The 17,478-nt window shown below is 43.7% G+C and overlaps 1 protein-coding gene across 5 annotated transcripts in view; it reads left to right on the top strand.

The window, feature by feature from the left end:
* Nucleotides 1-7,355, top strand: part of LOC135369020 (uncharacterized) — a 142,337-nt gene extending 134,982 nt beyond the window's left edge. For 4 of the 5 annotated variants that reach the window (XM_064602650.1, XM_064602641.1, XM_064602625.1 and 1 more), the window contains 2 exons: nucleotides 6,107-6,264; nucleotides 7,167-7,260. In XM_064602650.1, the coding sequence (XP_064458720.1) occupies nucleotides 6,107-6,264; nucleotides 7,167-7,185 (177 nt within the window). In that variant the 3' untranslated portion in view covers nucleotides 7,186-7,260. Of the gene's footprint in view, nucleotides 1-6,106; nucleotides 6,265-7,166 lie in introns of all 5 variants that reach the window. The other variant, XM_064602633.1, reaches the window with a different exon arrangement.
* Nucleotides 7,356-17,478: the final 10,123 nt, after the last annotated feature.

Here is a 17,478-nt window from a genome sequence, read left to right as displayed (position 1 = left end):
TCGTCGCACTGCGAGCGATTGCGCTCAAAAAGTCATCGCGCGCTATGGTCCGGTGCTCCCAAAAGCATGATATTCGGCTATTTTTTCCGATGGGATAGCTCGTGAGTATCACTGTGAATTATCATGAATATGAGTGAATTCGGCACGCTCTTCATATTGGTGGGGTAAAAAAGTGACCTTTACTTGGCAAATTTCCGAGTTCAGTTCGCAAATATTTACATAATTAAACTTGGAGTACATGACATTCACATTAGGAGGTGGCAAAAACCCAATAAGAACAAATGCTGTTGACCGCATGATTCTAGGTGGCGTAGTTTTTTTATTATAATTCAATGACACGTTTTCTGGGACACCCTGTATAGCTTTTCGTGAAACTGTAGACCTTCTCATGAGCAGGCACCTCCCCCATATGCGTGTTCATTACTTAGAACGCTGCATTTATTCGCTTCTTCAAGGCTTTGCAGTGTTGTTACCCACAAATATCTAACCCTTGTAAAATGCATTACGTTGTCCATTATCCGCGACTCATCAGGTTGTTTGGTCCTTTCCTATCTGTATGGTTGTACGCGTTTCGAAGGGAAACACCAGCATTTTAAAGATGTTGCTAAAAAAATGACATTTTAAGAACATAACCCTTTCATTAGCAAGAAGGCATCAATTTTATCAAATGTATGTGTGGTCGCAGCCCTTCATGAGAAATGCCACATCTACTGATAGTTCCAAAGAGATACTACTTCAACATGCCCCAGAAGCGATTCAGAGTTACATTCATGACCATGATATTCACGCAGAATCTATAGTCTATGTGAAAAGTGCAGTTGATAATGATAACACATTTGCTGTCGGCTTGCCAAAGAATCTTCCGAGGAGGACTTACCCGTGTTCATTGAGACTGCAGGCATACATGTTATTAACTCTGATACCATTTTTCTCATACAAACATTAACTACAGTTGAGTATGATGAGCACTATCATGTATTTGTTCTGTCTTGCAATGAGCATCAACGTGTTTTGAGAAATTTAAGCACTATCTCAACAGATCTTCTAAATCTGCATGCATTACCAGATGGTAGACGTGTTGTAGATCCAGGGCATGCACTTTTGTAACGTAACTTCCTGTTCCCTGTTGTTGTATACAGTCAACCCTCGATTTATGAACACCCTCGGTTCCCAGAAATATCGTTAATAAATCGAGGGATTTATAAATCGAAAATTCCGTTAAGTCAGTACTATCGGGTGGCGAAACAGTATTTGCGAGTTGAGATTGTGTTTATAATGCAATATATTGTGTAATTTTGCTTTCGACCAGGCCTTCTGCTATACACTTGGTCGTCCCTAATGCGTCCCCGGAAAACCCGGATTTCGAGGGGTTAAAAACCCTGGGTGCAATACCTGGAAAAAGATTCGTCCGTTCCGGCATCATTCATAAGACCACGGAATAATCCCTTTGAACATTTCTGTTGACCTCGGGACCACCCGTTCATAAATTGAGGGCAAAAACGCTGGGCAACTCCTAGTTGGTTCCCAGAAATTCCATTCATTATTCGGATATCGAGGTTCATAAAACGAGGGGAAAATGCATGTAAAAAGTTTGGTTCCTCGTGCTCCTGTTCATAAAACGAGGGAATTCATAAATCGAAGGTTCATAAATCGAGGGTTGACTGTATATTTACTTTTGTTCATGTGAACGAAAACAAACATACTCCCTTTCTACACCCTGGCGACACACTACCACCATATTTCACCTGATGGTGTTGTACACCATTGTTACACCCTCAGGAACTTCAAAAAACAAAGTATTAGGGTGTGAAAGGGGTGTGATCTTTGTTAATACACCTATTTTACACCTTTAAAGGTGTGAAACGATTTAGAGTGTAGGGAAGATTGTTCCAGTCTTTAAGTCAGGCGACCGCTTAGTTGGCAGTAGCTACCGGCCGATCTCGGTGACTAGTGTCTGTTGTAAATTATTGGAGCACACTATTTACTCTCACGTTGCGCAGTTTTTAGAGGAGAGCAACTTTTTTTACTCGCTACAACATGGTTTTCGTAGACAATGGTCTTGCGAGACCCAGCTTGCATGCTTTCTTCACGACCTGTTCATGAATGCGGATAACCGCTCACAAACTGACGCAATTTTCGCAAGGCCTTCGACAAGGTACCTCACCATTACCTTCTCGAAAAGCTCCGCGCGAGACATATTGACCCCAAGTCTTACAACTGGATCCGCGAGTGTCTCACTAACCGTTCCTCATTTCTAATGTGCAACGACTGTCCTTCTTTCCTCTTTTGCTCTGACGTCTGGTATCCCCCAGGGTTCGGTACTTGGTCCCCTTCTTTTCCTAATCTTCATCAATGATCTCCCTAAGAACATTTCCTCCACTATACGTCTTTTCGCCGATGACTGTGTAATCTATAGGAAAATATCTTCACCTGTTGACCAGATTGCATTACAATATGACATTTCTCTAATTCACTCCTGGTGCCTGACTTGGAACATGCTTAATTCTTAATCTTGATAAATGTAACCTCATTTCTTTTCTTCGTTACAGCCCTAACCAAATGTTTTCATTTCCGTATTCGCTTGACAGCTACGTTCTTGTCAGGGTCGACTCTTACAAATATCTCGGTATTCATCTTTTAACTTGGAACAAGCACATCGAATCAATAATTAAGAATGCTAATCGCCCCCTGGGGTACATTTGACGTCACGTTAAGTCGGCCCCTCAAGGTATCCGAAAATTAGCATACGTTTCTCTAGTTAGACCCAAATTGGAGTATGCTTCAGCTATCTGGGATCCCCCTCAGCGCTACTTGTGCTCTGCTTTAGAGGCTGTCCAGAACAGAACAGCTTGTTTCATTATCAGCGACTACTCGCGAAGTTCTTCGGTAACGGCAATTAAACAGCGACTTGAGCTCCATAGCCTGAACAGTCGCGGAACAGTCGCCAGGTTATCACTTATTCACAGATCCGTGCACGGTATCCCACCTACCCTTTCTCCGCTTACCCGCCCTACACTTATATTCCCACGTTTCGACCATCAATGCAAAGTAAATCGTTTTGAATGTCGAACAGACACCTTTGCGAAATCATTTTTTTATCGAACCGCAATTGACTGGAACGACCTTCCCTCTGACCTAGCTGAGTTCGTTGACTACGATAACTTCCGTTTGATGTCTGTACTCGTTTTATAATGTACTATTATGTTTTTTTTTGTATTATATGGTTTACTTTTGGTGCCAGCCAGGCAATGTGACTGTAGTGTTTTGTACTTTTTTTTCATCGCCTTTGTGTTGCTGACATGCCTCTATCGTCCCACTCCCCCATGTTGCGCTCTATGAGCCTTTGGGGTACGCAGTACTGTACTGTCACGTGACAGCTGTCGAAAAAAAGAAAAGAAAGAAAAAAGCTATGTAAGCCTTCCTCTCCTGTTTTTGCGGATGTTAATGCGAGCTGTGATCACCAAAATATGAATAAATTGAGAGCTTGCCCTGCGTGCCTGTCATCCCTAAGGTGAATCCTTCTGGTTTTCCCGCTCATTTTAATCCAGGTGCCACCTGAAATAGTCCCGGCGCCTTTCAGTTTAATCCGGGTGCCACCTGGAATTGTCCAGGCAGTATTCAGCGTAATCCTGGGAGCACCAGAATTAATCCACGTTTTTAAGAACCATAACAGTGTATTCACGCCAGGGACATGCCCGCGGAATATTATACACACATGTAGTGAAAGGAAATGTAAAAAGCGGCTAACTGGACTGAAGTTCTGTTGCGTCATATGTTGAGCATCCGCACGGCGCCGAGGTATGGGGATTTGAAGCGGAAGTATGGCAGACGGCACCATTGGTCATGTCGTCTGCTAGGGAATATGTAGCTGGGTCGCAAGACATTCCGTAGCAGATGACAGAACGAATGGTGTCGTCCGCTCTATGCGTCATGCCTTTTCGTACTCTTCTAACCATGGGGAATATTCTGCAGCTCAGTGACGAGATACTCTTTAGCAAACGACAGGACCAATGGTGTCGTCATTTACATGCGTCATGCCTTTTCGTGCTGTGCTAACAGCGTGGAATATTCTGACGGAGTCACAAGGTATTCCGTAGCAGACGACAGGGTCAGTGGACCTACCTGCTATACTATCGCTCCAACTCCCGATATCTCGGGCGCATTGCGCATGGTCAGCATAAAACATGGCACAACTTCAGTAACGGAGCGCAGGCTATTTCAAATGACACTTGGATTAAAATGGGCGGCAATTCTTGTGCTTGGTGATGCGTGAAAAAGGGCACGATTAGTGCAGTCATTTTCGCGTGATATTGGCGGTAGCGGCATATTTCATTCTGCGAAGAGCACGTTTTGCATTTTTGGGCCCCTGTAAGTGCGTGGCTCGCTCGAGTACGTATTACAGCATTGTATGTTTCGAACATAAAGGCCGACCCACATGGTGCGTACTGCAGCGCACAACACGTTCCGTGTTACGAGCTGTGTTTACATAATACGACACAAGCGTATCGAATCAAGTCGAAACCGGAGAGAAGGCGGTAGGCCACTGCTTACATGGATGCGCATCGAGTCCAGACTGGAGATGACGCCACGCCGTGTCATATCAGAAAATTCCCACCGCACTGCACCGCACTCGCATTCGCACTTCCGCCGCAATCAGCCGCACTGCCGCAAATACGGCCGCTTCTGGTGTCCCGCTACCTTCACACCGAACGTCAAGATGTCGAAAACACAGTAGCTAAGTCCCGTTTTCAAGCTTACTTCAGAATGAACGCTGGCTTCATGGCTGAACTCTGGGAGAATGAACTCTATTTGCCGCAAGCCCTGCTGCTTCTGTCAGTGTAGACTAACCTACATATCCAAAACGGAGCATGGCTGGGAACTCCCTAATATCGCCATTTTGTGATCCCGACTAGGAATAGCAGACGACGCAACTAGCCCGCACCCGAACGCCCCTCTCCATAATCCTCTCGTCTTTCCTCGATGCGCATCGACTGTTTACATGCACAATCTGAATGCGCATCCACCGTCTCGATCCACCTCTGTTAAGCGGATTGAATACGATACGCTGTCCTAGGGAAATAACCGTTTGCATGGGCGGATTGGATCGACACTGGAGTATGATACGCTAGTGTCGTATTATGTAAACGCGGCTACGCCCAGCGAAAAATGTCACGCACATGATTTGTTGATTTGTTTTCCGTGCGCGAACCAGCACGGCATGAGGGTTCCGAATTTCATGCCACACAACGGGGATTTAGGCGAACAGCTGGTATTGCAATGCAGCTGGCAGTTTCTCGCGCTCACGCAACGCCGCATCTTTGCGCGGACACCTGGTCTGCTCTGCGCGTTCAGGCACCGCGTTTCACACGCATTGCTTCACTGGCGGAGCGAAATACGCACCATGTGGGTGGGCATTAAGCGCTACGACGGCCCCTTAGCGACACCCCTAATAATATCTGCGTACAAGCGTACATTCATCAAACGGGAGCAGATTAAACTGGTTGATGTTCGGCCATCGCCATCCTGAACGTGATCTCGCACTGTCGATATTTTTATATTTTTACGAGGCGCTACTGTTAAAATTACGTGTTACTTTTATGCCGAAGATTTCATTGGGATGCAGCGGGGGTAGATCAAGGAAAAACCCCCATGCCGAGAGCAGCCGATATATCGGACGAACGAACATTTCATCAATTAGCACAACAGCGCCCTCTTCAGAATGAGGATGATTCCTGACCTGACCCTATTCCTTGTGCGCTTTTGAAATGGATGGCACAACTGCAAACTCTCACTTGAGGTGCACCGCGGTGGGAGCGTATCGCGAATCTCTATCGTCATATTCAAAGTTCGCGCGCTCCAAGGCCGCTTTGATAGGCTTGCGCGAGGATTCGTTGCGAATCAAAGGCCGAAGTGATTAAGCATTTAAGCAAGTTAAGCATTTAACGCGCGTTAAGATTGGTAGCCTGGTCACCTTTTACTGGCTGCCGGAACTCTGTTGAACGTCAATGGTAACGGGTTCTCGCATCACACACCCGATGCGCTCTACGGATGGTGATTGAGTGCTGTAAAGACACAAATATGTCACCTTGATTTCTTAATCTCCTAGGGAGAGAAGATCATGTCGTACCTGCTAGATGAAAGTGTCGATTCCTTCATCGTTCTCTATGGATTCGAGAACGACCTAATGGATAATTATACGGACTGCTCGCGTCCAATGTTTGCCTACACTAGCGCATTGCAAGGGAAGGTCGGACCAATTGCAAGGTAGGATCCTCATCATGTCATGTTAGTTCGGGTGTTAATCACATGACCTCTCCAGACGACAAACACAAAACAAAACAAATAAACAAACAAAAGAAACGGTGGTTATCATTTCCATGTCAGCTGTCATTACCTTCAAGCGACGTTTTGACCTCTCATCAACTGACTTGTGCTACAGTAAGATTTAGCGTACATCGGCGTTTCTCACCAGACTTGCGCATTCATGCCATCTGTTTTAAGTCTCCAACGAAATAATTAGAGAATAGTGGAGAAATCTTTGCAATACGAAACATGGCGGTGTGGTATGAGCTACTGGCAGCATTTATTTATCCTGATTCCGCGGAATATGGCATGGCTACCATAGTAACAAGCATATAAGCTTGCTACCATATCCCTATATCGTAGCGCTAGAAAGGATTGTTTTGCCCACATAAGGGGTCCGTTACCGTGATCTACGTTCCTACCTGTGCACCTCATTGCCGAATTCTTTAGAATATTCTCCTTCAAGATTAATATCGTTGGGACATTGTGGAAGCCCAGGGATTCGCGACACTGACCTCTCCTTGAAGCGTCATTTGTTCATTAGGCAAATGTGTTGTAAAACCGGCCACAGGTTCACGAAAATCAGTGCAAATCTTGCGTAGACACGCAGCTACGTAAAATGACGTGCACATCCTGTAGGGAGCAAGTGCAACGGAAGATAAGCATCGAGGAAACACACACATTTTACTTGTGCAAATGTGCTTGTTTCCTTCATGTCTGCCCTCCACTGCACTTCTTCCCTATGGTATGTATCACCAACTTTCCCAAGTTTCTGTTTTAAGTGACCTACACAAGTGCACTTCACGAAGAACTTGACTTACATGGCGCATTCCTGAATTAATTTGCAATTCTCTCTTTAACAGCCGGATGCACCAGGGGTGACTATCAACAAGGCCGCATGGATTCCTTGGCCGCATTTTGTCCTTCAACCGTTTCACTGCCGGAATTATAAAAACGCATTATTATTGCTTCATCGGATTCATGCCCGACAGCATTCAATACTTTCATCTTTACTGACATCGTTTGTCCGTGCATAGTATATTATCATTGAATATAATATTATTAACATAATATGTTCGTTGTACATCACATCTATCTCATGCCCGATACCACAAGGGAAGATGTCTGTAGACCACGAGAAAATTTCAGGCGGGCTTATTTGCGTCCGAGTCGTAGTGTTTTACATGAAAACGTCAGGACCTCCGATTCCTTTTCTCGTTTGCAGAATTTTAGTGAAAGTCTTTATTCGCTCATTCGAGAGGGTAAGGGTCGCAGTGCGCGCCGGCAGTCGAATTTGACTCCGACGCTAATCATCTTTGGCGCTCCCGTGACTCTCTCGATCGCTCGGTGCTGGAGTTCTCTGTTTTTTGGTTCCTCTGAAGCCGCCCTTGGCGTTTGATTGGCATTTTCTTCGACTCTGATCAAATTTTGGTTTCATATATACCGATATTATGGCAAAAATTTCGCTAGTTCAACTTTCCAAGTTTATAAAATTTTGGTTATTGTTGCAGAAGTCGATATCGCTTAAAGGGACACTACAGGTGCCTACAGGCCTCCACAGGTGGCGCTGTCACCGTGGAACATTGACGTCTCGCCGAGACGCACTGTTAGTGCCGACCCAAGATCGTGTCACTTCCCTACGCCAGGGTTGACAATCTCCAAGTAGAGCGAAACAGCTATCCTTGGCTGGGAGTGCACGATCAAATTGTAAACGTATGCTCAACGTGCAGCTACAGAGCTTCGGCTATTTTCACTTTGTATATGTACTTGCTGGCTTGCACTGCGGCCTCCACAGGTGGCGCCGTCACCGTGGAACATTGACGTCTCGCCAAGACGCACTGTTAGCGCCGATCCAAGATCTTGTCACTTCCCTACGCAGGGCTGACGAGCTCCAAGTTGAGCGAAACAACTGTCCTTGGCTGGGAGTGCACGATCAAATTGTAAAAGTTGGAGGTGATCGGACGGCTACGTAATTATAGTTGAAATAAATGGGAGACAGAAGACGAAAGTAGGGAAAGTAACAAAAAAGGGGCTTATTAAAACATAAAAACTATAAAAGTGAGGGAGGATGTCTACGTTACGGCAGAAGCTCCGACTTCTTCAGGACGAAAGAGCTAAATGTGGCAACGAGGCTGATAAAGGACTTGAGAATGACGTGGTCGGTTGGGGGAAATTCCCGCCACCTGGCGGTTGTCAATTGGGGAAATTCCAGAGTGCTATTGTGTTAGGTCCAGGAGTGGGGTCATCGTCCTTGTGGGTCATTGGGGATTTAAATCCGGCTGAAACGAGAAAAGGCAACAGGGTCTTATCTAGGTTGTTAAACTTCTTATTGTTGACAGCATGCCAGGGTCCTCGTTAATGGCCGATCGGAATTTATAAATTAGGTAGGATTCCCGTTATTCCCGGGAGCGGTCGGAGATAAAGTTCGACTGGAGAATAAAAACTGAGGCTTCGTTGATTGAATGTTCTGATTGTTTGAAATGGCGTGAGATTGGAAGATTAGGACGATGATTGTTGAATCTAATTCGGAAAGAAGTTTTTGTCTGACCCACGTATTGGGCCCGGCATGTGTTGCATTGGATTACATAGATAACGTTGCATGAGTTACAGTCTACGTCTGCGTTGATCTTGACAGTAAAGTTGGAATTCGTACTTCTGACCGTTTGTGCGGTCTGCATTAACTTGCAAATCTGTCTCTGCATCTCCTGTCATTACTTGGATGACAGCCCGCCGGAGGGCTAGTGGGTTCGCCTACTTTAGAGCGGACCAAGATATCTTGTAAGTTACGTGTACGTCTGTAAGCGACACGTGGTGGATTAGGAAATATTTTTTTCGTGCGTTCTGACTGGAGAAGGATACTGTGGTGGCGGCTAAGTATTTTGTTAATGTTTGGGATATTTCCGGCGAATGTTACAGTTAAGTTCACAGCATTACTTTGTGATTTGTTTTGTCTTTTCTCGAGTAAGCTTAGATGGTTTGCCTTGCGAGCTCTGTTGAGAGCATCTTGAACTAGATCGGGTGGATACTGACGACCGACAAAGGTTTGTTGCAGCTGTTCTAAATTTCTGTCCAGATCGTCGTCATTCGAGCAGATTCTCCTATACCGAAGAGCTTGACTGTTGGGAACGGCCAGTTTCGTGTGGCGAGGATGACAACTATGGAATGACAAGTACAGCTGAGAGTCTGTGGGTTTACGGAACAGATCAGATGTTAAAACTCCATTGGTTAGCTTAATTTGAACATCAAGAAAGCTAACAGTGACGGGAGAATAGGTGTGAGTGAAGTTGATTGAAGTGTGGAACTCATTGAAATCGCGTATAAATTCCAATAGGATGTCTTCCGAATGTGGTCGATCATAAATAAGTCATCAAGGTAGCGCTTGTGTAAAGTGGGTTTGTCCTCACGCGTGCTCAAGAATGCTTCTTCTAGTGAACCCATGAATAGATTTGCATAGTTTGGTGCCATTTTAGTGCCCATAGCGGGGCCGTTGACTTGTAAATAGTGGCCATCGTTAAATTCAAAGTTGTTGTTCTTTAGGATCAGTTCTAGTAGAGTAGATACGACAGATGGATCACAAGAAGAATCAGAGTACTTTGAAAAAGCCGCCTCGGCTGCAGCTATGCCATCATCGTAGGGAATAATACAGGGAAGAAACATCTAACGTAACTAGAAGACTAGATGGAGGTGGCTGACATTGATTTAGTATTTGTATTTAGTATTTAGTAGTAGAAGACGAAAGTAGGGGAAGTAACAAAAAAGGGGTTTATCAAAAACTGAAAAATTTTATTATATATATATATATATATATATATATAGATACTCATTGAACGATGCGACAGCACCAGAGGACACGTGTTTCGCCGTGTTTGCGGCTCGTCGGCCCTGGGTAGCTGCGCATCGTTCGGGATTGGCAAACCAGGGGTCACTCAGCGAGCGATATACACCTGGGAGGGTGACCGAGCACTCCACAATGCCACAGTGCAAGCCAGTGAATTATAAAGAGGGGGGAAAGCCCCCCTCTTTATATATATATATATATATATAAGGAAAAAATAGCCAGAGCTCTTTGGCTGCACGTATAGCATATGTTTGTAACTCAAACGTCGCCATGCCAGTACTGGCATGGGACGTTTGAGTTACAAACATATACTATATATATATATATATATATATATATATATAATGAGGGGGAAAAGCCATTAAAGGAATAAGTAAATGACACTAGACGTACTTGAAATTAAACATTACAGATTAAGATGGCTTCTATGGGTGCACGCAGAGAAACAGATACTGCCAAACAGATACCATGCGCATGGGACAAACGCACATGGGACTAATTTTCCCTCAGCCACCACAGGTAACCTGCAGGCGCGCGCGCAACCTGCACGATATTCTAGTTAGCACTATGCTTAGCCAACCAGTACATCCAGGAACCGGCTGCCACCTGAGGGATGGTCGCAGGTGTCAAATATGCAAATTAATCCAAAGCACACTTGAAAGCACTAATTCTATTTTTTTTTCTCAAAATTCATAGTGACTTTGACTGCAATTCATCTAACGTCATTTCTGTCATTGAGTGCAACATGTGCCAAGCACAGTACGTAGGTCAGACCAAAACATCATTTCGGATCAGCTTCAACAACCACTGGTCCGACCATACAAATAAGCCAAACCTCCCGGTCTTTCGCCATTTCAAACAACCAGGTCACTTTTCATTATGCAGGCAAATTTTCGATTAGATCGGTGCAGGGAACATCACGAATCTTATCTCATTTACAAATTCCAGTCAACTATTGACGAGATCTTGGAGCACTTTCAACGATAAGAAATCTGGCCGCCTAAATGAGCTACACTCTTCCTTTCATTTCGTTTGTTTCCTTTTTTTTTTTTTTTCAGCAAAGTCCAAAGGAGCACTCACCTTGCCCAGGAATCTTGCTTCAAAACGGACAGGGACCAAAGAAGAATGATATCACCACCTGGACGTATCTGATTCACCGACAACGGCATCGTGGCGTGCTTGTACCGATTATGACGTCACGTACCAAACCTATTTAAGCAATGTCTAACCGCTTGTGCATGTTTTGTCCTGACGAAGACAGTCAATAACAGTCATGACAACTTTTATTTTCTGCCCATTAAATAAGCTAGCCTTAAAATCGTATTTATTTTTCAGACGTGTAACGACTTGGTGTGCTAACACGCGCGTGCAACTCATGAAGGAATTCATGGGTGAAGTGACATTGCAGTCGTAGCTGTTTCGGACAGGAAATCGGGTAGCGAAAAATGTCCAGAATGAGCAACATATAAAACGTACCGCAAAACTGCTGTGGCGACCATTTGTCACGACTGTAATCACATAGACATCATGTAAACGTCTCTTGCGTTTCTCGGCCGCAGCCTACGAAGAACCGGTAATATTACGTTTGATAAGAGCCGCGAAAAGTGGTTCAGCAAGGTAAAACTGTGCTGGGAAGACCGTCACATGAGGGAGGTGTTTAATTAAATCACAGTGAAAGATAGCAAAGGACTGTTACTGGTCATGTAGACAGCAGATCTCGTTCACCAACACATCAATGGATTGTATAAATAGTCTTCCTGTCAATGGTCAACTGACATTTTCCTCCCGTCTATACTAAGCAATATTGACCCAGAGCTTGGTTTTTGGATGCCACAAAACACTTCTCGCCAAGATAGTGCACTGTGACTCATGGACTGTGACTCAATGGGGCATTGACAGCTCAGTGTCATTACCATCTGAGGCAATTTGACTCTCTCAGATACTGTCACTGCAGTGCTGTAGAAGACCCAGAGTATATTCTGTGTCATTGCACACACTACCAAGCTTTCCAAACTGCCATTTTCAGATAAAATTGCTGGGCTTATAGCCAAATCGAGCCCACGAATGCCTGCTCTCAAAGCTCTTTTGGCAATTTTGGACTCAATGGGACATTATTTCCTTCCTCACACGACAAGCAGCTATGGGGTTGAGTATCGCCCCAGGCAATGAAACTCCCTGTCCATCTCAAACTAAAGTTGATGAACAACATCTGCAAATTCTGCGAGGTGGTTTAAACCACTCTTATAACTACATGTTATATAAACAAAATACAGAAACCGGCACTGAAGATTTTTGTTTAAGTTTAATTTGTAGAAGCTTTCGCGTGGAGCTCCACGCGAAAGCTCCACGCGAAAGCTTGTACAAATTAAACTTAAACAATCTTCAGTGTCGGTTTCTACATTTTGTTTGTGATCTACAGGACTTGACTCCCCTCTTCGTATACACTTCAACTACATGTTATGTGTAACCTAGGAATGCTGGTATGTGGGTGGAGTGGCTAGTTTGCACAGTACCACAAATAGGAACACAAATGGCTGATAAATCTGCTACAGAATGTGGGCCAAGACGATGAGCACTTGGAATCATCACAGTTTTTAGTACCATGCAGAGTACCCTCAAATTTTGTACTACTTTTTTTGAATTACTCGTAATTATGCTGCAGCTACATAGGTAGCATTTCAAATGCTACTCACAATTGCCAAAACTTCATGCTAGCACTCAATTCTTTTTACAAACTTTGGTTTGTCATGTGATGAATGTTTCGGTGACTTCCATAGGCCCGGTTTAATAGTAATAACTCATTTAGTGAAGCAGATAGTTTAATGACCGTTCATCTTAATTCAGATGCTGAATGGTGGAACTGGGTCATTATGTAGCCTTTGTGTTCTGGTGCTGTGCAATGCTTTTTCGAGGAATTCAAACTACAAAAAAGGTTAATAATAAAAAAAAAATCTTGGCATACCTACCTACACTCTTAAAAATGAACTTCACAGCATAGCACGCTCCTAGCCAACCATTATCTCGAATGATATCGTTATCTGCCCTGATTTGTTGAAAGCACGGGGCGTACGCCTTTTCTGTGACAATTGTGAACAGCATAAGTGTCACAGAAATGGCGTACGCCCCCCGTTTTCAACAAATCAGGGCAGATAACGATATCATTCGAGATAATGGTTGGCTAGGAGCGTGCTATGAGGTGAAGTTCATTTTTAAGAGTGTACATACATGTCCCGGACAGCACGTAAGAAACTCAACAGAATATAAATGTCATCATGACATTGGTAGACAGATTGATACCGAAACAAATCGGAAGGGGAGGGCTGGGTTCCACGAATGGGCATTTGTTCGCTGCCTCCTCTTGAAAGAAAAGTAGGACCGAAAGTCGCGTGCTCTTTCAGAGACCACCGTAATCCCCTCAAGACCGTGCCTTTTAGACGGGAACTCGTCCCCCCTAGCTTTGAGCGTAGCTCAACTGTACCAAATTGGTAGCTCTGTTGAACAGTGCGATGTCATTTGTTTTTATGATGAACAGTATGATGTCATTTGTACCGTTTCTAAGGCACTTTGTACGAGGGCTTTGTACGCCAGCAGCGTACTGTCTGCGAAAGGTAGTTTTCGTGTCCACTTCAAGAAGACAATTTTTTTAAGAGGCTTAGAGGATGCGTAACTACTGTGTGATTTCCACTAAATATCGGAAGAGAGGTGCACACCTAAATACCTGAAACCTTCAACTCATTTAATCGTAGGATCAAAATTACGTGGGAATATATAGTGGGGTTTGTCTCGTTCACAAAAGATACCATTGCACACTCTGCAAAGTTCATCGGTAGCTGCCATGGCCTACATCAATCATAGACACTGCAAACCACTCATTGAGCATAGTCAGTCCGCGGTACACAAACTGAAAAGCATCACTGCCCATTGTGAACATGGCCATGCAACAGTGCTTGCGGCTTCGCATTTCACACTAGTTTCTTTTATGAGATGACTAATGCTTTGCCAATTCAACACGAACATAACTTTGTAACAACTACTTGCAACTTTGGAACAACTCTGCAAAGCATATGTACTCGTATGCACTTCCTTTAATTGCTTCAGGAGTATTTCTCCCGTAACATATCTCAGCAGATGCAGTATGTCATGTAGGTAAATTTTGGCACAGTATTTGCTTGATATGTCCAACAAGCAGAGATATCACATCTTTGTGCCAAAATGGTTTGCCACGTGTCCGTGTAAAGGTGAGTCGCTTAGATGGAATAGGTATACCATCTTGATGTTGAATGCAAGAAGTTAATGTTTGACAACATATATGTCATGGGTTAAATACAGCAGTATATCATACACATCAGAAGTATGCGAACACTTCAGTGCTTTACCTTTACTTGTTATTCCAATGTTTACTCTCCCTTCTATTGGAATTATGTATTTCAGAATCATTTTTGTATTACTGAATTTTAATTTGGCAATCCTTTCACATGTCTTGTGATAGACAGGTTAGCAATGTAAGCAGTGTTTATGTGCCTCTCACAACCTGCATCTTAAAAATACTTCAAAAGCCGGGAGACGACATAACTAGACTATGAAGTAGAGAACTACTACTTAACATAACAAAATAACAGGGTTTACTCAGACGTTTCATCCGTCATGCGACGGACATCATCAGTGCCAAACTGAATGAGAGATTGCACATCCGGTCGCTATTTAAGGAGATGGGAGTATTGTTAGGGGAGGGGTCAGTTTTACAAACCGAGGGGTCACCGCGTCTGTGCCAAGACTCTAGAAGCCTGTGTCCCCATCTTTGTTCTCTCTTGTTATATTAAGTTGGAGTTCTCTACTTTTTTGTCTGCATTTTTATGTCTGAGGTGACATTTTTGTGACAAGAGGGCAAGGGTACCAGCAACATGGCACATGTTCACAAAAATGCAGAACCAGAGAGACGCACACACACAAAAAAGTATAGCATAACACAGTCCCAATCATTTTGTCCTTTTTGATGTGTCGCCTGTTCTACAGTTTTTTTTTTCTTTTTCGTGTGTAGTTTCTGGATTTTAAGCACAGGAGCAGTTGCTGTAGAGGATGCTGAGAGCATGTGAAGCATACATCTTCTCATTCTCACATTATGCTGTAAGCAGTGTGAAATACAACCCAAAAGGAATTTAATGAGAGACAACTTGTCACCAAGATCAGTGTGGGAACATTGCAAAGGAAAAATAATTCTAAACCATAATGGATTCCTACCTTATTTAATGGTACAGTATCAGATGAAAGTAATTCAAATAATATTAAAGAAGTAACCATGCAAATTATCAAACAGTGAAGCTGGCTGCAGTACACTACAATGTGTCACATGTAACAATATCAGTGTTTCCAAAACTGACACATAAACCTCAGGGAGGCCGCAATAGTCAAAGCGGGGGTTACACCACTTGGCGAAAAAAAAGCAGATGAAGTGAGCGCAATATGCGACAAAACCAAGGAAACTATCACGCTACAACTGCAATATATTGAAGTTGTTTTTAAGAAGTAGAAGTTAGTTCAGCGCACAGATATCAGCTGTCGAACACACAGCCATCCCGAAAACTATGCCCATCTTCATTGATGCACCCACGAATCCACAGGAAGACCGCCGAGGCTTTCCCACTCGGATTAAGTATCTCTACCTTGAACTGTGAACAGTTTGGTGTACACTCCAGAAAATGAGAACAGCTGATTGCCGATTTCATGGGCGCGGCCATGCGAGCCGACAAGGACAGTTCAATAGACGAGCAATTTGAACGCGAATGTGGCGCTAGTGGTAGGCGCAACAATTTGCAAACGACGTAAAGTGACCAAAAAGTGAGCAGCGAGGATGCTTGCTTGCTCATTTCTCATTATTTGGGCCTGTAATCCACATCACGGTTCAGAAAGGCTGCTAAATGCCGATGACCGGCACAAGAAAAACGTGTTTGCAATGTTTTTTGACCGTTGTTCAAGCGAATATACCTTTTTGTGCTTCCTTCCTCTTTCTTTCTTTCTTGTTTTTCTTTTTTCTTTATTGTTTTTTACTGTTGTCGGTTCGTTCCGGAGCCCTAGCTTGGAAAGCTGCTCCTGTTTAGTTTCGGTATCAATTGCAATGTGGGGGCAGGGGGAACAGTCCACCGCTCCTCGAGTTTTCACGGTGCTGGCTCTGACCCCCTCCCCCCCCCACCGAATTTTCCCTCCGAGGAGCTCTTTGAAAATGCCGTACTTCTCAATCTCTAACTCCATGTCCCGCAGTGCTCTCCTTCAGGTTAGGTTAGGTTAGGGCTCGCTTCCCCTTGCCGACTTCCGAGCTAGTGCGAGCGAGGTATCTCCATCATGGAAAATCTGAAACGGTGCACTAACAACAAATGTCACCTCTGTGGATAATAATTCGAAGCATATAGATGAAGGATTCATCTCATATCTAAACCGATTGCCAGCAATTCTGCTCTTTCTGTTTCTCGAAAGAAAGAGAAACAGCTTCATAAAAAAAAATACATCTTAGTGAATTATGGAAATTAGAATGCCAAAATACCTTGCAGATAAGGTTTTCCTCCACTCGCGTACGCCTAAGTGCGAAACTAATATACACGTAGTCCTAGTTGTTTTTTTTAAAGAAATCTCTTTTAAAATGGGCTACGACCACGAAGTATGATTTGTGGCACCCCGTTTATTTTGTGTGTGTGTGTGTGTTTCAGCTTGGACAAACTTTTATAAAAAAGTCACGAGAGCACGTCATTTTCACAGTTGAGTTCTACGGGCGCGTACCTTCTCCAAGAGAGACTATAATGACTAATAAGGATGACTAATCAATTAAATTCATTAATTAACTCTAATAAGGACGTGTTGAACAAAAGAGAGATACCCATATGAGAGACTGTCCTAGTTAAAATCCACGTTTAAAAATTTTGAAACACGTACGTGTATTAAAATATCAATCCCTGAATTTTGACATGCAAATGGACCAAAACCGAAACCGTGGCAACCACGTTTGGGGTGGTGGTCTTCACGGTACGGGATACTTTTGTATGTCAATTGCGCTCGCAACTACATTGTCTTGGCTCAGAAACCGTATGTTTCTGGAACATAGAGAGGGAAAAAAGAATCACACAACACGAATATACTTCAAGTACTCTTCTCCTTAGGGAAGCGAGGAAGCGAAAGATTTATTGACTCTACCTTGCACTAGTGTCAGCGCGCTGAGCGGTTGAGCTGGAATTGGAATTAGAATTGGAAATGAATAAAAAATGATCAATAATACTAAAAAGAAAAAGAATGAAAAAAGCGTTATCTGAGCTGATCGAGCTCGGTTCACTCTGGAAATTGTTGCACCGACG

The sequence above is a fragment of the Ornithodoros turicata genome, chromosome 1, assembly GCF_037126465.1.
Source record: "Ornithodoros turicata isolate Travis chromosome 1, ASM3712646v1, whole genome shotgun sequence".
Lineage (NCBI taxonomy): Eukaryota > Metazoa > Arthropoda > Arachnida > Ixodida > Argasidae > Ornithodoros > Ornithodoros turicata.
The sequence above is the reverse complement of the archived record's forward strand: the minus strand, read 5'-3'. Positions and strand labels throughout refer to the sequence as shown.